Source organism: Lissotriton helveticus, chromosome 6 (genome assembly GCF_964261635.1).
Source record: "Lissotriton helveticus chromosome 6, aLisHel1.1, whole genome shotgun sequence".
Taxonomy (NCBI): Eukaryota; Metazoa; Chordata; class Amphibia; order Caudata; family Salamandridae; genus Lissotriton; species Lissotriton helveticus.
This window is the reverse complement of record NC_136067.1, coordinates 227826491-227848771: the sequence shown is the minus strand read 5'-3', so window position 1 is coordinate 227848771 and position 22281 is coordinate 227826491. Positions and strand designations below refer to the sequence as shown.

The 22281-nt window shown below is 46.8% G+C and overlaps 1 protein-coding gene across 13 annotated transcripts in view; it reads right to left on the bottom strand.

Annotated features, from left to right (window-relative positions):
- TDRD6 (tudor domain containing 6) overlaps positions 1–22281 on the bottom strand; it is a 2679339-nt gene that overhangs the window by 1152811 nt on the left and 1504247 nt on the right. For all 13 annotated transcript variants that reach the window (XM_078647663.1, XM_078647665.1, XM_078647668.1 and 10 more), the window contains one exon: positions 15942–16028. In XM_078647663.1, coding sequence (XP_078503789.1) covers positions 15942–16028 — 87 coding nt within the window. The remainder of the gene's footprint in view (positions 1–15941; positions 16029–22281) is intronic.

Here is a 22281-nt window from a genome sequence, read left to right as displayed (position 1 = left end):
GAGAACCTGGCTGTCAATTTTACATGCTGCTTTTTATTATAGTAGACTGGAGCTTAGACCAATAGGTTCTTAAGTCAATTATGTTTGATTCACATTTGGTATTTTTATATAACATTTACTTCATTGTATAAGTCAAATACACATCAAATACACTATGATCAAACTTGAAATGTGACTATATACACAACAATGTGCGCAAAAGTTTGAGCATAAATCCTATATAAATCAATGAACACAATTGACAATTACACCAGCAGATAGTTGACACAAATACAAAGCAGTCCCATCAGGCCCTATTACTTGGCAAGATTCAGGAGTCTGCTGCTACAAGGGATACATGCTACTCTATGAGATACATCTTGGATTTAAGCCCCCTATAGAGGATAAAAGCGTCTCTTGCAGCCCTTTGTAACAAAATAAGAAAGGAAATGGCGACGCGTTACCAATCCTGCGTTGTAATTACGGGATTTTCATCACGGTAGAAGCACGGTGTAACCTGATATTATAGTCCTGAGCGTTTTAAGCTTCTTGGTTTAACTGGGCATTTTCAAGGACAATAGTATCCTGAAAAGGATAATGTTAATGACTTCCTCAATAAAATATTCGCATGCGCGGGTCACTTGCCGCGCCGATTATAGCCGTGTGTGAAAGCGGCAACCTTTGTTCTGCGGTCATGTCTTTCGGTACAATTGCACTGGTAATGTTAGTCTTCGTTAGGAGACAGTTTTTCAAGCGTCATTAGTCCAGCATTTTCCACTCAGTCGGAAGTCAGTTTCTCTCAATACAGCAGTCTGTGCTGTCAGGATCTTTTCTGTAGATGCAAAGCGCATCTCACCATTTGAGTACAAATGTGATTTGTATGCAATTGTACAGTTTCACCTTCATTATATGTCAGAGGTGTACCCAGACTGACCCGCAATTATACAGATCACCAGGTTGCGTACCTTTACGCGTGTCTGTAAGTGTTTGGAAGCTATCATGTCAGCTTGTAAGGAACAAAGTGTATCTGTGTGTTCCTGTGTCCACTGTCTAACTGAACAGTCAGGTTTTATTAAATTGTAGAAATGTTTTACTCTTTCTGCGTAATCCAAAATGCATGTTCTACCAAAATCTAAGAATCCCAGTACTGATTGTAAATATTATAATGATTTTGGAGGTTGAAGTAGCACACATTTTTCTAAAAAAATTGTCTGCCAGGCTTCTCCCTTCACTTGAAAGCTCATATACTAAAAACAGGACACTGAGGTGGGCAATTTTTGATTTTCTACAGTTGAATTTGTAGCCCTCAGATGCAAATCTCAAAGTTATGGTATTCACTCTGTTGAAGTGCTCCTCTAGGTCATTGTCCACCAGAAAAATATCATCCACATAGGACAATGCCTCTTCATCTAATTTTTGAAGTAACTCAGTTACCCTGGCCGAAACAACCCCGGGCTGTTATTATACCCGTGGGGGACTAGACAGAATTGCTGCTGGGACTCTAGCGCTGAGAATGCTGTAAGACACCTGCTTTCAGGCACTATATTTTGGTAGAAATATCCATTTGAGATATCAAGTGTTCCATATATTTCCGCACAGCATTATTCATTGAGACACTGTGTGCATTTTGGACTTCAAATGTCTTAGTGCAAGTGTTCAGATGTCTAATCAAAATTAAATAATATGAATAGTCTGGTTTCATGACCGGAAACAAAGGATTGTTCATCGATTAGGTGCAAATTTCGATCACCCCTTGGTATTCAAGATCTCACTGACCTGTTTTGTAGCTTCTTGCTTTATTGGATACTGCCTCTGGGCAGTTGGAGTATTTTTTAAAGGAATTATGTGGTGGGTTGAGTCCTCATCCCATCCAACATGGTTTTTGTATAATGCTGGAGCCTGGCAATCGCCCACTCCTGCGCATATGTGTGTTGCAAGTGCCTGGGAATATGATCTGAGAATGCCAGTATAGTCACCGTTTCTCCTTCAGGGCAATCCATGACAAATGCTGGCAGACAATCTCGTTCTGCTAACATTTCATAGTCACACGTCAGGTTCTCCCAAAATAGACATCTCCCTGTTCTACATTTGTCCCCCTCCGTCTGGAGCGTTATTTCATATAATTTATGTGGGACACGTACCCTAGTATCGGGTGTTTCTAGTGATATAATTACTCAAATCCGCTATAACCAGAAATTACATCAGGTTCTGGCAAGCGATTGTTACTTCTGCCGCACTGTCTAGCATCGTTAGAGCCCATTCCCCATTCAGTAGTCGAGTCCTCAGAATTCTGGGCATGTGTGATCTTTAGACCTGCAACCACCACCTTTTTGAACTGTGGCTTTTGCTTTGGCTTCCCTTCTTTTTTTAGAAGTGTAATCTTGAGCGTGTTGCTGGTCTCTGGAATTTGTATGCTCTTCTTGGTTGTCTGACAGTCCTTCTTTCTGAGTTTTTCGATGAACCTTGAAAGGAACATGAGGAAGGGTTATAAGTATCCTGAGACCGGACAGGTTTCCTAATATTACCCCTATTCCTAAGGTTATACCTTTTTTCGGAGGGTTCCTGTGGAGGAGATCAACCTTGGATTGAGATTGGTTTCCCCTAAACTTTTTTTGTTTATTGTCCCACTTCTTAGTTGAAGCAGGTATATCCTAGAAAGTGGCCTTTTCAGGACTGCCCACTAGTTGTGGTTTAAAAGCTTTGCCACCCAAACTGTCTCTGCCTAATTCGGCATATGCCATATCAATTAATTTTGGTAGTTGGTGTTCCTGTTCTAAAGGACTGAACTCCCTTAGGCGTTGGAGGATAGCCACTGAAGCTGCTTCTCCTTTAATATCAGCTAATATTATGGCTGATACCTGGGCATATTTACCTAGTAACTACATCCCTAAGTTCAGAGCAGGTTCTGTCCTATACTCTTTTTGTATTGGTCTTAATACATCTGGTATCACAGCTAATGACGGATTACCATGAGTTCTGGTATAAATGGCAGCAAAGACTGTACCCCAAGTGGTACAATCTCCTACTTGTGGTTTTATCCCTATGGGCAAGCAGATTGTTAGCATGGTGTTTTTCATATTGGGTAGTATTTGGGAATACTGCTTCCAGCGGTGTTATTTTCTGAGCTACCCAGACTGGCATTTGGTCACGTTTTGTGGGCATTTTGCCCATCACTGCGTGTAATGTTTGTGGTGTGCTTTTAGTTGCTGTACCCTGAGCTTGAGTTCCATTTGTTGCAACTATTGCTGGTTGAACTGTAAGTGTCCTCATGACGAATTGCGTCAAGTTTCTGTATATTTTTTATAACTTTTGTGTTGTGTGAGTGAGTCTCCTACTGGCATTGTGTCAATGGCCGGATGTGGTGTGTAGGCCACGAATATTGGCCATGTTGCCCCTTGACTTCCGAAAGGGCTGAGTCTCATTCTTCCTCTTATGTTGGGTAGGGCGCCTTTAAACCAGTATAAATGTTCCTGGTACGTGAGCGGAACATCAATGTCCTCAGACTGACAATATTCAGCTGGTGCATCTCCTACTGTGTAGGAGCAAAATATTTTTGATCTTGCATTTGCTGCTGGGAATGTAACCCACAAATAAAATACCTCTATTCTGTATGATTCTGTGCCTCAATCACAAAAACTACTATGCCACCCATATCTGTTACACCATGTGCAAATAATTTCAGTGTGACTGTCTGAAATTTTGTGCAATCTGTATTGTGTTTGCATCTTCAGAAAGAGGTAGTGCTTGCTGTAAGGGATCTAGTACCTCGTTAGTCATTGTGTATGGAACACAAAATAGCTTTCAAGGAAACTAAGATAAGGGGTTTATGCACAATTTAGGAACAATGTGTTCTTTAACACTATCAATGCTACAGCAATTCATCCTCTGTGCTGCAGATCCATGTTTCCCATTGTTCATGACGAGCTCAGCTCGTCATGAGCACACAAGCAGTGTACTGCATGTCGAGCTGAGCTCGTCATGAGCATGGATGGGGTTAAGCTTGATTAACTGCCAGTAAATAGGATTTTTTGCCTACGGAGCTGTGGCCGAGATTTTGCCCTCCCACTCCAGACGTCTCTGAGAACAGCACGACTGAACTACTCAGATTCTACTGTTAAATAAGCACCCAACCAACGTTGGCGGCGCCATGTGGTGTAGTTCCTGTATGACCTATACAGGATTTGCGTGTTTGGATAACAAACTGTGGGATTGGTGGCAACATGATTTCGTGCACCCCCACTGGGTATTTTAGCCTGTCTGTACCAGCTAGCTCAAAGTGCCACTAGAATCTCCTCTTATCGAGGAGAGAATAGTTCTTGGCAACCTCAGAACATGACAACCCTGTTCCCTCAGAATCATGGAACCAATATAATACTTTTCGCTCAGTCACTTATGCTTATTTTGTCTCAGAGATGCACATAAAAAACAGGCTGGGCGTTTTCAATAGGAATTTATTGAGCAGTTATTTTAGTGTAGAATAGATGAGCTGCAACAACCATTAGACAGTAGCAGATGTATATGATTAGCTGTACTACGAAAGTAAAATGATGGTACAGTCCTACCATTTTGCAGTAATCCTAAATATATATTAGTACATAAAATACATGTTACTTACCTGTTACTTTGGTTCCCCAGTATTGGTAACTTTCATATATTCCCATCGTTTTTCATCATTCCCAGTCATCTGAATGGGAGCCTCGGTAAATAAAAATTAACGTAGCAGTAGGTACAAAAGAGAAAGAAAGGCCTAGGCCACATCTCATTTTGTAGCATATCCACCTCTTTTTGCAAAAGAGACCAAAAACATCGAACAACCAATCAGAATAGCCTCACCCTTTCGAACCCTCCTGAGAGCCTCAGATTTTCGCAGCCGTTGTGTTACCGTAACCACATTTGCTGAAGGCTGAGCTTTCCCAGGGGAGGAGGATGGGCGCATGGCAATCTATGAAAGATACTAATACTGGGGAACAAAAGATACAGGTAAGTAACTTGTTTTCTTACCCAAGTATTGGAACTTTCATAGATTCCCATAGCTTGTATCAGAGTAGCTAGCAGTTAGCAATAACGCACATTTTGTGACAAATACTGAAATAACTCTGTATCCATACTTTCATCCAAAAGTCAAAGGGCTATCCCTGGAGTGGTTTGTAGATAAGAGTACTAACACCCAACTTACAGTATATCATCAAAAGATAACAGATCTTGAAACAATAGTTAGAAAACATCATCAGATACAAAATGTGCAAAAACAGGACGGAGGGATAGAAGGGAAAGCTCACCGCTTATGGAAGAGATTCCTCAGAACCGCTTGTCCCACTGCCGCCTCACTTCTTGTGGAAGAATCCAAACAGTAATGCTTTGTGAAAGTATGGCCACTGCTCCATGTAGCTGCCCTACAAATGTCCTTGATAGGAACTCCCGCAATAGATGATGAATCTGATCTTGTGGAGTGAGCTTTGACACTTCTTTCTAGCGGCTTACCCGCCGCTTGGTGACAGTAGTGAATTGCGCTAGCAATCCAACGCGAAATTCCTTGCTTTGAAAGGGGAAAACCCTTCTGAGGATTACTAAAGGCGACAAACAGTGGTGTAGACTTCTTTGAGTGTTGGAGGTAAAACTTCAGACATCGTTGGACATCCAAAGAATGGAGAGACCTTTCCGCTGGAGTCGTAGGTTGAGGGAAAAAATTTTTTAACAGGTTCTTTCAAATGGAAATCTGAAGGGACCTTTCGAATAAATTTCTGATTTGTTCTCAGAATCAAAGTGTCATTTTTTAACTGTAAAAAAGTTTCTTTAATCATGAGAGCTGGAAGTTCTCCAACTCTCCTGGCAGACGTTAAGGCTAGAAGGAAAGCCACCTTCCATGACAGAAATGTAATGTCCGCTCTATGAATAGGCTCAAACGGTGGTCTCATGATAAGGGCAAGAACCAAGTTGAGTTGCCACATTGGTGGAGGAGGTCTAACCGGAGGGAAAACTCAAAAGTCCTTTCAGAATTGTTTGACCATCCTTTCCGACCAGAGGCAAGGGACAGAAGCTGTCCGTCTGAACCTAGAGATAGCTGTCAGGTGTACCTTGATGGAAAAATGTGCAAGACCCGATTTGGCCAGAGACAGAATGTAAGATATCTTATGAGGAGCTGAAGAGAACAGATTAAGGTTCTCTCGGTGGCACCACACACAAAAATACTTCCATTTTGTGCAATAGGTTTTATTTGTACTCTGAGCATGAGCTTGAGCTGACATTTCCTTGAGGGATACTTAAAGACTGGAAGTCTCGGTACTCAGGAGCCAAGCTGCCGAAGTGACCTCGGATCTGGATGCATCACTTGGCCCTGGGATATTGTCAATAGAGAAGGAATGGGACGCAGGTGACCCAGCCAATCCTGAGAGAGTAGGAGAAGCTCTGTGAACCAGAACTGACGGGGCCATGCCGGAGCTATTAGAATCATTGTGCAGGGTTCCGTCTAGAGTTTCCCCGAGTAATTTTGGAATCACGGGAATTGGCGGAAAGGCGTAAAGAAACGCGTCTGACCAGGCCATCGAAAGAGCATTCCCCAACGACCCTCGATGGTGATTCCTGCTGGCATAAAACTGGCATTTCTTGTTGTCTGGTGAAGCGAACAGGTCTATGGATGGAGGGCCCCAATGAGTGAAAATTCCATCAAGAGGGTCTTAATCCAGTTCCCATTCGTGACAGACTGACCTCAGACGACTTAATGTATCTGCTGTCATGTTGAGGGCCCCTGGAAGATGCTCCGCTGAGAGAGAGATTTTTTGAAGAATTGCCCATTCCCAGATACCTTGGGCCTCCCTGGAAAGAAGTCGAGATCTTGTTCCACCTTGTTTGTTCACATAGTGCATGGCCGTCGTGTTGTCCGTACGGACCAGGACAGTGGAGTTCCGAATCCTTAGAAGGAAAGCCTGTAAAGCTAAACTAATCGCCTTGAGCTCCAGAAGGTTGATATGGAAAGTGCGTTGCTCTGGTGCCCAGTGATCGCTCACTTGAAGGTCTTGCAAAACCGTTCCCCAGCCTTCTAAAGAGGCGTCCATGGTCAGAACCGAAGGAGCTGGAGGAACTTTGAAAGTGAGACCTTTCGCGATATTGTACTTGATGGTCCACCAGTTGGCCGCCTTTTTAATAAGAGGAGTGACCATTATCCTGTCGAAGGATCCTTCTGCCGGGCACCATTGCATGTCCAGCTGCTCTTGCAGAGGGCGCATACGAAGTCTGCAATGCGAAATTAAGGGAATGCAGGATGATATCAATCCTAGGAGAGATTTGTAATGGCGGACTGACAGATAGTCTTCTTTGTAATTGACGGTCGGAAAGTATCAGACTGTTCTGCCTTTCTTCCGAAGGGAAAGCCTTGCAACAAGTCTTATTCAGAATGGTACCCAGGAACTTGGCCAACCTGGATGGAAGGACTGATTTGGCTCTGTTGAGTTGTAGACCCAGATGATTGAAAAGTTGAATGCAACTCTCGACTGCCCTTGTAGTTGCTTGAGAAGATGGAGCCTTTATCAACCAATCGTCAAGGTAGGGAAAAACCTGCAGTGACTGCTTTGAGAAATGCTGCAACTGGGGCCAATACCTTTGTGAATATCCGTGGAGCGGATCTGAATCCGAAAGGTAGGACCCTGAACTGAAAGTGGCTCTTGGCTACTGTGAAGGGTAGAAACCTCCTGTGTGCTGGGTGAATGAGAACATGGAAGTATGAGCCATTGAGATCTAGAGTTGCCATATAATCGCCAGGATTCAGGAGACGCAAGATATCCTGAAGAGAGACCATCCGAAACTAGAGTTTTATCAGCTAGGTGTTGAGCTCCCTCGGGTCTAAAATTGGGCGCCATTTTTCTTCTGTTTTGAAACCAGGAAAAACCTGGAATAGAACCCATTTCCTCGTTGGGACTGAGGTAAGGATTCTATCGCTCCTTTGATAAGCAGCTGATGAGCTTCGAGACGTAGAAGATTCAGATGTTTTGACTCTGCGGCGCGAGGGGCTCTGGAAGGTGGTACATTTTGAAACTCTAACGTGTGGCCAAATCGAATGGTTTTGAGGACCCACTGATCCGATGTAATGATCTCCCAGTTGTGGAGGCATTGTGATATCCTGCCACCCACTGATGTTACTGGGGGTGGAGGAACAGTAGACAGAATCAGGAAGCCGCTATTGGCGTTTAGAAGCATCTCTCCCCTGACATCCCGGTCGTCCTCTTGAGGGTTGGCGAGAGAAAGACCCCGATTGGCCTTGGCGTTGAGAATACTGGTGTTTATATGATTGAGGATTGCGAATAGGAGGAGGAGCGCTGTAGGTAACCTCCTCTGTAAGTTATGTTATGTTATGTTAGGGTGATTTATTATGCGCACAGATACTCCAGCCAAGGAGCGTCCCGGCGCAAAGACAAGGCAGAACATAACACAACAAAAAATAAAATCAGAACAGCTAAAACAGGAAAGTTTTTATCGCCCTCCGGAAGGTCAAAAGGTCCTCCATCAGACGGATTTCAACGGGGAGGGAGTTCCATGCTGATGCAGCCATGACCCTAAATGAACGGCCTCCCATACGACTGAGCCTAAATCTGGGGACCACTGCAAGAGCCAGACCCTGGGAACGGAGACTGCGGGTGGGGACATAAAAGGAAAGGCAGCTCGACAGAATTTCCGGGCCGATACCTCTCAGAATCTTAAAAGCAAGACATAAGATCTTAAAAAGAATGCGCTTCCTAACCGGAAGCCAATGTAAAGAGCGAAGGACACCTGCCACAGAACTGAATCTGGGCAGGCCAACAATCGCTCTCGCCGCGGCATTCTGAACCCGTTGCAAACGGGTTAGTTCGGCCTGGTTAGCCCCAGCCAGGAGAGAACTGGCATAATCCAGGCGAGAGATGACAGTAGCCTGGATCACCAGTTGCCTGGTTGGGGCATCAAAGAACTTGAGTACTGGTCTCAAGCCTCTTAGAAGTCCAAAACAACAGGCCGCAGTCTTTTGTGTGTGCCCTACAAAAGAGAGGCCGGCATCCAACCATACCCCGAGATTTTTCACCTCCGACACCGGAATCGGAGTGGGTCCCAGCTCTGAAGGCCACCATTGGTCGCCCCACAGCTCCACTCCCTTACCGACGACCATCACCTCCGTCTTTGTGGCATTAAGCTGAAGGCAGTTGCCTGTCAGCCAACTAGCCACCGCCTTCAGTCCAGACTGAAACCTGGGGGCCGCAGTTTCCACGTCCCCGCTGAGAGTAACCGCCAGCTGTGTGTCGTCGGCATATGAGACCAAGGTTAGGCCCCACTGCCTAGCGACATCAGCCAGCGGTCTCACGTAGAGATTGAACAACGTGGGACTCAGCGAGGACCCTTGCGGAACCCCCATGGCCAGCGGTTGGTAGTTGGACTTGAAGGGAGGGATGGCAACACAGAAGGAGCGGTCGTCTAAAAAGGAGCGGAACCATTGCAGCACCTGACCACCAATACCAGTCTCCTCGAGCCGGTGCAGGAGGATGCTGTGGTCCACCGTGTCAAAGGCGGCGCTAAGGTCTAACAAGATAAGCGCCGCCGTTTGACCAGCATCCAACCTTGCCCGGAGATGTTCCACCATCACAAGTAACGCGGTTTCCGTACTGTGCCCAGCACGGAATCCGTTTTGTGTGGGATCGAGGGCATTGGTTCGTACCAAATGCTCAGACAGGGCCAGATTGACGTGGGCCTCAGTAATCTTGGCTGGCCAGGGTAGCAACGAGATGGGGCGGTAACTTTCAGGCTTGGATGGGTCCAGAGTGGGCTTTTTAATAATTGGGGACACCACGGCTTGTTTCCACTTGGCTGGAACTACTCCCGTTTCCAAGGACAGATTGACAAGGGAGTCGAAAAACCCTTTCCTCTTGCAACCCTGAGAGGAACCTTTCCTGTAGAGCGTTGTCCACATGCTTTCCAAAAAGCATTTCTCCATCAAATGGTAAATCCAGGATCTTATTCTGAACCTCAGGGCAAAACCAGGTAGCCCGAAGCCAGCCTTGAAGTCTTAGAACAGCTGAACCTCCCAAAGCGCGAAAGGCAGTGGTGGCAATGTCTATAGCACAATCTATAACTTCTGAAGACCTAACCTTTTCCTCTAGCATCTTCTTCGCCTCCTCTCTGGAACTATGTGGCAGTTGATCCATAAATTGAGATAAATCGCACCACATTTGGCGATCATACCATCCCAAAATTGCAAGTGCATTGGCCGCTCTAACAAGAAGACTGGACATAGAGGAAAACCGCTTTCCCACATTGTCTAGGCGACTACCCTCCTTATCCGGTGGTGTGGTAAGGGGCACCAATGCATTCTTCGACTTTCTTTGAGCCGCCTGGGAGATAACAGAGTCCAGCTTTGGTTGACCAACCAGGCAAGCAGGACTATCTTCAGGAGCCTTATATTTTTTCTCCAGCCACGGAAGAACAGGGATGACTGTAGCTGGAGATTGCATCACCTTTATTCCTTCACTCCATACATGCTCCACAATTGGTATTGAACCGATGGATTTCCTGAAAGGCTCCTTTAAATCATACACAAAGCATTCCAAATGTACAGTAGTAATGGGAGGGCCAAACCTCTTGGAAGCCCTCTCCAATAATTATGGAAACCTCCGATGTGTCTGCTGGAGGAGAATCAATAGGATCTGGCGATGGTGAGGCCGGATCTGGAATGACAATCGTTCCACTCTCTATCAGGGTCCGGGACCTGATTCACATTTCGATCTTCATCTGATGAAACATCATCATCATGCATAGTCACACTATTGTGGGGAGTGTCCATTGGTTCTGGCTCCTGAGGTTGAGGCAACTGAGGAGCCACTGTAGCTGAAAAAGCGGTAGGAGTTGGTAGAGGTTGCATTGATTGCTCGGAAGTCTGAGAAAGAACCTTCTCTTGTAATCTAGCAACATAATTTGCAAGTCACTAATGAGAGAGGAAGGCATGGCCACCATAACTTGCTGTGACTGCTCCTGAGGTCTATCGCTTGGAACATAATGTTGCTGTGCCATATAGTAATCTTCATAATCTGAGTCCTGGTATTTCACTGAAATTGGGACGGGCTGTAAGCAACCCCATAAGGACCTTCCTCTTCTTCTGAAAACTCTTCTTCCAAGAGCAAAGCCAGAGGTAATGGTGTCACTCTCAGAGAAGATGTCATTTCCGGAGTGATTTGGTGTCTTTTTATAGAAATGTGGACTTTTTCAATAGTCGAGGAGGTAGTCTAAGGAATCGTCGTCGGAGAATGGATCGTAGTCTACGATGGGCTGATTGTCGATGGTACCGTCAACAAGCTCGACGTCAGTACCATTGTCGCTGTTGTCTTAGACATCGTCGCCGTCATCTTCGTCGTCCCCATTTTCGGTGTCGTCGAGGTTGTCAAGTCAACGACATTGTGATAGGTACCTGTAGCATCGACTAAGTCGTCGTCGACTAATCTCTCGACGTAGGGCCCGTCGACGGAGCTTGGATTGACGCTTGGTGAATTTTAGATGCTGTTGTCGACGTACCTGATATTGTAGTCGTCAATGGACTTTTTTTTTGTGAGATCTTCCTTCCTGAGGTACAGAAGCCGGTTTCTTGAACAATTTCTCCTTTTCAGGTGGAGGAGAGGAAACAGAAGGACCCTGGATCACCTTCTGAGTTGGAAGTTCCTCAGGAACTAGTCCCTTCCTCTGCTTTACACCTCGGTGAGGAGATTTTTTGGGACTGGGCCTGTTGGACTTGGCCCTTAGGGCAGGTTCACCCCTAATCTTTTTGCTTTTATTTGTGACCCTGTGTAGTGATTTTTGGGTCTCTGCGCACTTTTTCCCTGTGCCCCAGAGTAAAGTGCGTGCGTGTAGTATGCCTGGCCTGCTCTCCCATAGGAATGCATGGGGAATGTGTGTGTCCATGTTAGTTCCTGATGCGTGGGGAGTGCAGGCTTGAGTTTAGTATGTGTGAACTCGTGAGAGTGAATGCTGCGCGATGGTATGTGCGGCTTGTATGTGTCTAGAAGGGAAGTGCTACTTCTGGACATTGATGTATGTGTGCAGTGAGGGTGCTGGAGCGTGATTGGCAGCAACTGGCTGGCATGCCAGGCTCCAGGAAGTCTGGATGGGTCTGCCCGGTGGTGAATGCGAGATCAGCATGAGTGATGTGTGGGAGGAGTGCGCCTGGGTCCTGGATGGGCTGGGTTTTTCCCCACACAATGCTGGCTCCGCCCCCCTGTGGTTTGTCTAACGACCCAAGCCTCCCCAGTGAATGAAAGGGGTGGTTGGGCCATCAAGGGTACTCCCAAGCCAGCTGCAACTGGTTTCCCCCCACCCTGCACCCTGAAACAAAGGATTTCTCTGTATAAAAATGGGGCTGTGTCCCCACAGAAGTTGTTCTACTTTTGGATCCTTGCCAGAGGGGGCTGTTGCTGCTGCTGGGGCCAGGAGGACCGCCACTTGGCTTGTCTCCCTGCCTGGAGACCCAGTGTGCTGGCTCTGGCCCTGCCTTGCCCCCCTGCCTGCCTCCAGACCCTCGCTGGAGCTGTACTTTGCCAGAGCGCCTGGAAGCGCTTTGTATTTGCCTTATAGCGCTGGCAGCGCTTTATTTCTGCCCCAGCGCTCTGCTTCTGCCCTCCAGCGCTTGGGAGCGCTGTAATTGTTCTTGGCGCTTGGGAGTGCCTTGCTGGTGCTTCAGCCAGTGCCCCCCCGGCGTTTGACCTAAGCGCTAGTGGCCGATTTGTTTTTGGCGCGGCTGCCCAAGCCGCTTATTGCCCTTTTTGGGCTGTGCCCTTTATTGAAGTTACGAGTGCCCACCTCGATTTTATTTCCACCGAGCCGGTGCCCACCCGGCATTTGCTTCTTTGTCCCCGCCGGGCCGCCGCGTTGCCTGCGACGACCCGGAAGTCCCGCCTCCTGACCCCCAAGGCCGCGCTGCCATTGGCGGCCCCAGCGGAAGTCAGGCGGATTGCCGCGTGACGGGGCCAGGCCGGGAGAGGCAGCCGGAAGTTCCGCCCCCGCAGCCGGGCCCCGAGGAGAGGAGCAGCGCGAGGAGAGCCGGCAGTGTTCCTGCCCCCGCAGCACCAACGAGGTACCGGTGAGTGCGGGGACAGGGTCCTTTGTTCATATTTAGAGCGGCCCCGGTTGGCAGAGGGCCGCTCCAACGAGCTACGAGGCATTTCTTGCTGGGAGCCACGAGGGCTCCGGAGGTCTCGTCAGTCCCGAGCCTGCAAGGCTCGAGAGGCCATTGTTTTATTAGAGCCCAGCGAGGCTCAAGGCGCCCACTTTGTTTTGCAAGTCTCTCTAGTGCCAGGAGGGAGAGAGGGCATATCGGGGCAGATTGTCGCTGCCCGGCCAAAGGAGCCAGGGCATTTTGCGCTATTCAGAGCCCACGAGGCTCAGGCGGCATACATGTGTTTTGGAGCCCTATAAGCTCCAGGCACCCCCTTCTGTTGTAGAGCGCTGAAGCTCTTTAGTGCCCCTTTTGATTTTAGAGCCCCAGAGAAGGCTCTTGGGCGCCATGGTGTTCTTGAGCCCCAGAGGCTCCAACGTTGATCAGCATTAGTGATTTACAACTGTCCAGCACTTAGTGGACAGTTGCTACGTTTAGGTTTGTGCTGTGCTGCCTGCGCAGCTTCCCTGACATTGAGACTCAGGGCATTCCAGCCCTTGCGAGGCCAGTTGGCCTGGGGGACAATTCTAGTGTTGTGCTACGTGCACCCTGCGCAATTTATGATTTACTGCTTATGTGATTTCTGCGCAAAAGTTCTACCTGCACCTCTGAATGTGTTTTAATGTTTCATGTGCAATTGTCTATGTTATTACCTTTGCTAAAAGTGACCTGCTTAGGTGATTCTTTATGTTTTATTCCCCTTTGCTAAAAGTGACCTGCTTAGAGGAATGTTTGTTGTTACCTTTGCTAAAAGTGACCTGCTTAGGTAATTGTTTATGTTTTATCCCCTTTGCTAAAAGTGACCTGCTTAGAGGATTGTTTATGTTATTACCTTTGCTAAAAGTGACCTGCTTAGGTGATCATTTTAGGTTTCCTTCCCTTTGCTAAATGTGACTTGCTTAGGTGATGGTTTTCCTTCTTTAGGTCCTGATGATAAGGTCCTAGTTCCCTGCGTGATTTCCCTACAGTGTTTAGGGTGGCGTAGGAGGTATTTACCCTTTACCAGTAGTTACTGGTTGTATGCTACATTTACTATTTCTGTGTTACAGTCATTATATGTTTATGTGCTAAGTGTTATACCTACAAGTGCTATTTCTAAAAAGTGCATACCCCCGACAGTGGTCCAGGTGGCCCTGTCCTGTACATAATCCCTTGTAAATCTTGCCCGTGCCTGTTGGCACATTGTAAAGTGTGTGTGTTATCTAATGTGTTTTTATTATTATAATACAAAGGCTATTTTTGGATATAACCTTGTGTGGAGTTTCCTTTGTGGTAGGCCTAGGGTGTTGTCGCTGGGGTGCGCGCGCAAACGCTTTACACATCGCCTCTGAGATTAGCCTTGCTGCTCGCGTCACGTTACCTAGAGGGTGAGCAGGGGTTATCTTGGTGTGTAACTCCCTTGCCCGGACTTAGAAATGGTGATCCCTGACTGACTTTGGCGTGAGCCTTGGCCAGCCGGGGTCCCGCTTCTAACAGGGCCTATAAGACATATCAGAGGTCTTTTGTCAGGCCTTAGCAGGAAGTTCAGATGAAGGGGAAGACCTACCCCTTTTCTTAGACGTCCTCGAAGATGTAGCTGAGAAGAAATCATCACTGTCACTGGATAGGACTTCTTTCCAAGACCTTATCTTCTGCAACCAGTTCAGCAAACGTCCTTCCGGGTCTTTCAGCATCTTGGTAGAGAAGGTCCTGCAGATTTTACAATCAGTGGCCTTATGATCAGGGTACAGGCAATAGATGCAGTCTTTATGCTGGTCCTCAAGGTAAAGCCTTTTCTTACAGCAAGTAGCACAGGCTTTAAATAAAGCTTTACTTTCCTTATCGGACATCCTTTGAGAGAAAAAGATAAAAAAAATCCAAAGTTGTAGAGAAATCTGAGCAGAGCGCAGTGGAGACTCCCTTAGCACAACGTGCGGTAGAAAATCTGAGGCTCTCAGGAGGATTTTAAGGGGTGAGGCTATTCTCATTGGTTGTTGGATGTTTTTGGTCTCTTTTTCAAAAAGAGGTGGATATGCTACAAAATCAGATGAGGCCTACGCCTTTCTTTCTCTTTTGTACCTACTGCTATGTTATTTTTTTATTTATAGAGGCTCCCATTCCGACGACGGGGAATATTACAAGCTATGGGAATCTATGAAAGTTCCAATACTGGGGTAACTAGACGTACCTATATGTAACTGGCATCTGTGTACGTGTTATGCCAATAATCAATCTAGGATCTAGTCAACACCATTACCTGAGAATGAGATAATATGGGACCCCGTCCTGGTCTTGAGTTGGACACCCCGCGAGGGATGTTAGACCACAGCGAGCTAGAGAGTCTGCATGCAGGAACCTCAGCGTCTCTGGTCAGTGTGTCAGACGGGACGTCTCGGTCTCCTCTGTCTTTCTAAGCAAGATGTGATGTATATATACCCATAGGTCTCCCCAGAGGTCCTACCTTACTGAGTTACTGTGTCAGCCTAAAGAATGATGTTGGGCCTGAAATTTATAGAGCGATATTATACAGGAGATGGTAGTCCTGCTGTGCTTCCAATAAACCTCATACATAATGTATGAGATTCAAACTAGTGAAAAACCCACGTTCTGAATGCAGTGTTGTATCTAGGCGAAAGGTCAGTCCTTAAGAACCATTATGTATGTAATTTAGAGAAGAATATAAGTGAAAGGTTACAATGTTACCTGCGCCTCTATAGGGTACTTTTCATTATCGCTATGACTCTGATATGCAACACTGATGCCAGCATACCCCCCACTCTGAAAACTGTTGCAGCACCACAGAGTTTTTTTGAAGTAGCAGGATAAATACCTTCAGCTGTATGCATAGAACTAGGTACATCCATTTCTGGATTTGTTTCAGGAACCATCGCTGCTAAATCCTCATTCAAAGTAAGCCCTTAAAAAAACAAAAAGACGAGCTGTAACAGCAGGTTAAAACAAAGCACGAGAGAGTTGAATACTTTACCTCCCCGTTTATGACCCCAAGGGATGCCCCCAAAAGAATGCAAAGGTCTATGGGGGCACTAGATGCAACATGTAATAGAGGAGAAAGAATATGAATATTGCTTTGCCTTTAATTTCTAGGGCTACACATTGGGTCATGCTATTTACAATTTTTATACATTTCAGATTTATACCCGAGAACTGTACAGAATACGTGGTCTGTTAGTATTACTAGTTTCCATATTCAAGCATTTGACACTATGTTACACAATCAAATACATTATTATACAATTTATACTACTGTTGCAACTAAAAAACTCAATTGTTGAAGGTGAACCTAAACTAAGTTCTGACCTGAAGAACAAGTTACTTACCTTCGGTGACATATTAAGTATAGATTCCTTACCTTAGAATAACCCCCAGGAGTCAGACTTTATCCTGCAAATTTTTTTCCTAGCAGTACCCCTGTACGTCGGTAGCTGGCAGTCGACTTCGCATCTGTCCTCTGCTTTGTCCTCGCCAGGATGACGTTGCAGTGTTCTGACGCGAGTTCTAACATGACTTTCCACGCCAGAAGCGCAGCACCATGCAAGATACAGACGACTGCTGCACAAAAAACTAGATACCCCAGCAATACCAAGCCCAGAGGTGGGTCTGCGAACGAAGTTCCCACCAGGAAGTCCTGGAGAACTGAACAGCCAAAAAAAATCAGTCTCACCGGACTGGACTGTCCGGGCAGTAATGTTTTGTGAACGTATGCAGGGATGACCACGTGGCTGCCTGGCAGATGTCAGCGAGAGGGACTCCACGTCGCAAAGCAGTAGTGGCTGCCGTCTCATTGGTAGAGTGGGTATGCAGTCCTACTTGAAGTTCATTTTAGCCAAAGAATAGCAGATCTTAATGCATAGGACAAACCATTGAGAGATGGTACGTTTGTACACTGTCCCGCCTGTCTTGGAACCCACATAACCCAGGAAGAGTTGATCGTCCACCCAGAAGAACAAAAGTTACTTACCTGTAAACTCTGGTTCTCCAGTATTGGTGTCTTTCATAGATTCACATGCTTGAATAATTCCTCGTTGAAGTGGGATCCCACGGTACATAAAATAGTAATATACATATATATATAGAAAACTTCATAAGAAAACAAGTTACTTACCTGTAACTTTGGTTCCCCAGTATTGGTAACTTTCATAGATTCCCATGCTTTGTATCATTCCCCGTCGTCGGAATGGGAGCCTCGGTAAATAAAAAATACCATAGTAGTAAGCACAAAGTGAAAAAATAGGCCTAGGCCTCATCTCATTTTGTAGCTTATCCACCTCTTTTTGTAAAAGAGACCAAATTCTTGCAGCAGCCAATCAGAGCAGCCTCACCCCATAGAACCTTCCTGAGAGAGCCTCAGATTTTCGTAGCCGTTGTAAACAGCAACATCATTGGATAATAAGGCTGAGCTTTCCCAGGGGAGGAGGGCGGGCGCATGGGAATCTATGAAAGTTACCAATACTGGGGAACCAAAGTTACAGGTAAGTAACTTGTTTTCTTGCCCCAGTATTGGAACTTTCATAGATTCCCATGCTTTGTATCAGAATAGCTTGCAGTAAAAAGAAAAAGCATATTTTGTTATTTGTGTACCTGTAAATGTCATGCATAATCCTGATAAGAAAAACAGATACACATTGGCATCACAAAGCAGAACAATAAGTAATACAAAATATGCAATACAGGAAGGCGGGATAGAAAGGAAAGCTCACCGACTTATTGGAAAAGGTTCCTCAATACCGCTTGGCCCACTGCCGCATCCTCTTTCACAGAAGAATCCAGGCAGTAGTGGCGAGTGAAGGTGTGGACACTGCTCCATGTCGCCGCTCTACATATGTCCTTGATCGGGACACCAGAAAAGAGCCACTGATGAAGCCATTGATCTCGTAGAATGAGCACGAACTGCTCGGTGAAGTGGTTTTCCCGCTTCTCGATGGCAAAACTGGATTGCACTGGATATCCAGCGGGAACTGCAGGGTTTAGAAATTGGACAACCCTTTCGTGGAGCACTGTATGAAACAAAAAGCTGGGAAGACTTAATGAACAGTCTTGTGCGCTCCAAGTAGAACTTAAGACATCTGTGAATGTCCAAAGAATGCAACGCCCTGGCGTGGAGGGCCCCGGAAAGAAGGACTTTAAGATCACCGGCTCATTCAGATGAAATTCTGAGGGGACCTTAGGAATAAACTTAGGATTTGTTTGTGGGATGAGAACATCATTCTTAAATTGTATAAAGGGGTCCTCAATTGTGAAAGCCTGGAGCTCACTTACTCTTCTAGCCGATGTCAGGGCCAAGAGAAGAGCCAGTTTCCATGAGACAAACTTTATGTCAGCTCTATGAATAGGCTCAAACAGGGCCTTCATTAGATGTGACAGTACCAAATTAAGATGCCAGGCTGGTGGTGGAGGCCGGACTAGTGGAAAAACCCTGAACAAACCTTTCAGGAACTGTTTAATGATCCTTGCAGACCACAGGTAAAGACCTGATGATGATCGTCTAAATCTAGAAATGGCCGCTAGATGTACCTTTACAGAAGAATGAGCCAATCCAGATTTTGCAAGTGAAAGGATGTAAGGCAAGAGTTGGTGCGGTGCAGAAGTATATGGATGTAGACCATGTCTCTGACACCAAAGGCAGAACCTCTTCCACTTCGCCCTGTAGGTTTTATTCGTACTAGGCACTCGGGCCTGGGCCAAAATGTCTTTACATTCTCTTGAAAGATTTAAACCCTGGAACTCTCTGAACTCAGGAGCCACGCTGTCAATTGTAGTGACTTCAGGTCTGGATGCAGAACCTGCCCGTGAGCCATTGTTAATAGTGATGGAATAGGCCGCAGAAGAATCGGTTGATCTTGGGAGAGAAGAAGCTCTGTGTACCAAAACTGCCTGGGCCATGCTGGTGCAATCAGAATCATTCTGCACGGCTCCGCCTTGAGCTTGCGGATCAGTCTCGGGATCAGCGGAATAGGTGGAAAGGCGTAAACAAATGCGCTGTACCAGGCAATCAAAAGCGCATTCCCCAAGGATCCCTGATGGTGATCCCTGCTTGCGTAGGAATGGCATTTGGCGTTCTGAGGAGTCGCAAACAGATCGATGGTTGGGGTCCCCCAACGTGAAAACAGTTCGTCCAGAATGGTCTGATCCAGTTCCCATTCGTGGCTGATAGTCTTTTGGTGACTCAAAGCGTCCGCTGTGGCATTGAGTGTGCCCGCCAGATGTTCCGCTGAAAGAGTGATATCGTGTTGGATCACCCAATTCCAAAGCCTCTGCGCTTCCTTCGAAAGGGTGCAAGATCTCGTCCCGTCCTGCTTGTTTATGTAGTGCATGGCTGTTGTGTTGTCTGTGCGAACCAGCACTGAACGGTTGCGGATCCTTGGAAGGAAAGCCTGTAAGGCGAGACGAATGGCCATAAGTTCCAGTAGATTGATGTGGAACTTGCCTTGGACTGTGCTCCAATGACCACTGACTTTCAGTTCTTGGAGAACCGTTCCCCACCCCTCCATGGAAGCATCTGTTGTCAATACCATGGGAGATGGTGGAAGTTGGAATGGCAAACCTACTGAAAGATTCTCTTTTAGCAACCACCAGCTGCTTGCCTTTCGCATTCCCAGTGTGATCACTATCTTGTCGTCGAAGGAGCCTGACGCCACTGTTTGTCCAACTGTTCCTGCAGTGGACGCATTCGCAGCCTGCAGTGTGGTATCAATGGTATGCAGGATGAGATCGATCCGAGAAGCGATTTGTATTGGCGAACTGACAAACTTCCGTGTCTGTAGGAGGCGAGCTGAGAGAATCAGTTTGGTCTGGCGCTCTACCGAAGGAAAAGCCAGGCAGCACTCCTTGTCTAGGATCGCACCCAAAAACCTTGCTGTCTTGGAGGGGCGCAAAATCGATTTCTCCTTGTTGAGCCGAAGGCCCAGCTGCTCGAACAGTTGACTGCAGCTCGTGACTGCCCTGGACGCTTCTTGGAACGAAGGAGCCTTTACCAGCCAATCGTCCAGATATGGGAAGACTTCGAAAGACTGCCTCCTGAGAAAAGCTGCCACAGGAGCCAGTACCTTTGTAAAGATCCTCGGTGCAGACCGGAGACCAAAAGGCAGTACTCTGAATTGAAAGTGGCTCTTGCCTACTGTAAATCGAAGATATTGCCTGTGAGCTGGATGAATGGGCACATGGAAGTAAGCATCCTCCAAATCTAGGGTTGCTATGTAGTCCCCTGGATTGAGAAGGCGGAGGATGTCGTGAAGAGTGACCATCCTGAAGGACAACTTGATGAGAAGTGTTGAGCTGCCGTAGATCTAAAATCGGACGCCACCTCTCCGTCTTCTGAACCAGGAAGAACCTGGAATAGAACCCTTTCCCCTTCTGGGAGTGAGGTACAGCCTCTAGTGCCCCCTTGATGAAGAGTTGGTGGGCCTCGAGACGAAGAAGTCTTAGATGTTTGGGTGTAATGGCATCTGGAGCTCTCGTTGGAGGAAGATTTTGAAACTCCAACGTGTGTCCTTCCTTGATGATGTTCAGGACCCACTGGTCTGTTATGACCTTCCAGCTGTTGAGGCAATGCGCAATCCTGCCCCCCACTGGTGTTAATGAGGGTACAGGAACAGTAGAAAGAGCCACATGGCCGCTATTGTCTCTTGGTATTATCTCTCCTCTGTTGCCCCTGACGTCCTCTCGGCGGCTGGCGAGAGAAAGACCCCCTCTGTGAATATTGGGGTTTGTATGACTGGCCAGGTTGGGAGTTAGAAGAGTAGCGGCGCTGATTGACGCCTCTGTAAGATGAGAAACCTCTTCCTCTTGCTCCCTTAAAGGGAACTTTGCGGTATTGTAATGTTCCCAAGGACTTGGCCGTATCAGTATCTTTCTTTATGCGTTGTAGGGCGTCATCCACATGTTTGCCAAATAACATCTCTCCATCATAAGGTAGATCCAGAATTTTGTTCTGTACCTCCTGTCGAAACCACGTGGCCCGCAGCCAACCCTGGCGTCTTAAAACTGCCGAGCCGGCTAGCGCTCGGAAAGCCGTAGTCGCTATATCCATAGCGCAGTCGATTACCGCTGAAGAGGCACGCTCCCCTTCCATCAAGCTCTTTCTGACCTCGTCCTTAGACCCATCCTGAACTTCTTCCACAAACGGGGAGAGGTCACACCACATCTGGCGATCATATCTCCATAGAATCGCCAAAGCATTAGCCGCTCTAACGAGGAGGCTGGCCATTGCGGAGAATCTTTTTCCAACGTTATCCAGACGCCTTCCCTCTTTATCAGGTGGTGTCGTTAGTGGCGTGGATGGATTCTTCGATTTACTCTGTGCGGCCTGGGAGATAACCGAGTTCGGTTTTGGTTGACCTAGAAGACATGCCGGGCTGCCCTACGACGCCTTATATTTTTTTCTCTAGTCTGGGGAGTACAGGGAGGACCGTGGCTGGGTTTTTCATAGGCTTTATGCCTTCTGACCAAACATGTTCAATGATGGGGATTGAACGAACTGACTTCCGGAATGGTTCTTTGAAGTCATACAAAAAACAGTCAGATTGAACTGTGGTAACTGGAAGAACAAATCTCTTGGATGCCCGTTCCATTAGATTGTGAAAACCTCCAATATCTGCTGGAGGGGAGATTGTGGTATCAGGCTCTGTGACGTCTGGATCTTGAAGGCCATCCTGATTCCAGTCCATATTCTGATCTTGGTCCGGTTCCCCTTGGTGATCCACATCTGATAAGTCATCATCATCATCATCATCCCGAATGGCAACCACCTCTTGTGGATGTTCTACGGGCTCTGGGTCCTGGCCCCTTAAAGGCAAAGAGTTGTCTGCCATTGATTGAGATAACTGAGGCGGAGGTGAAGGAGGACGTATTTGTTGAACCTCCTGTTGAGCAGGAAACCGCTTCCGATAATCCTGCAACATTAATTGTAGATCAGAGATGAGAGAGGATGGCATCTCTACCATGTCCTGCTGGGACTGACATGGAGATCTCTGCGAATGAACCTGCATGCGAGGCCTCTCGTGCTGGTCGTAATAGGCTTGTGGAGCATAGTGGTGTTGCTCCATTTCACCTTCTTCAGAACGGATCTCCTGTAATTTGACTTGTAAGTCAGATGGGCTATAAGCCCGCCCATAATTGCTATCAGTCTCCTCCTCAGAGACCTCATCAAGCAA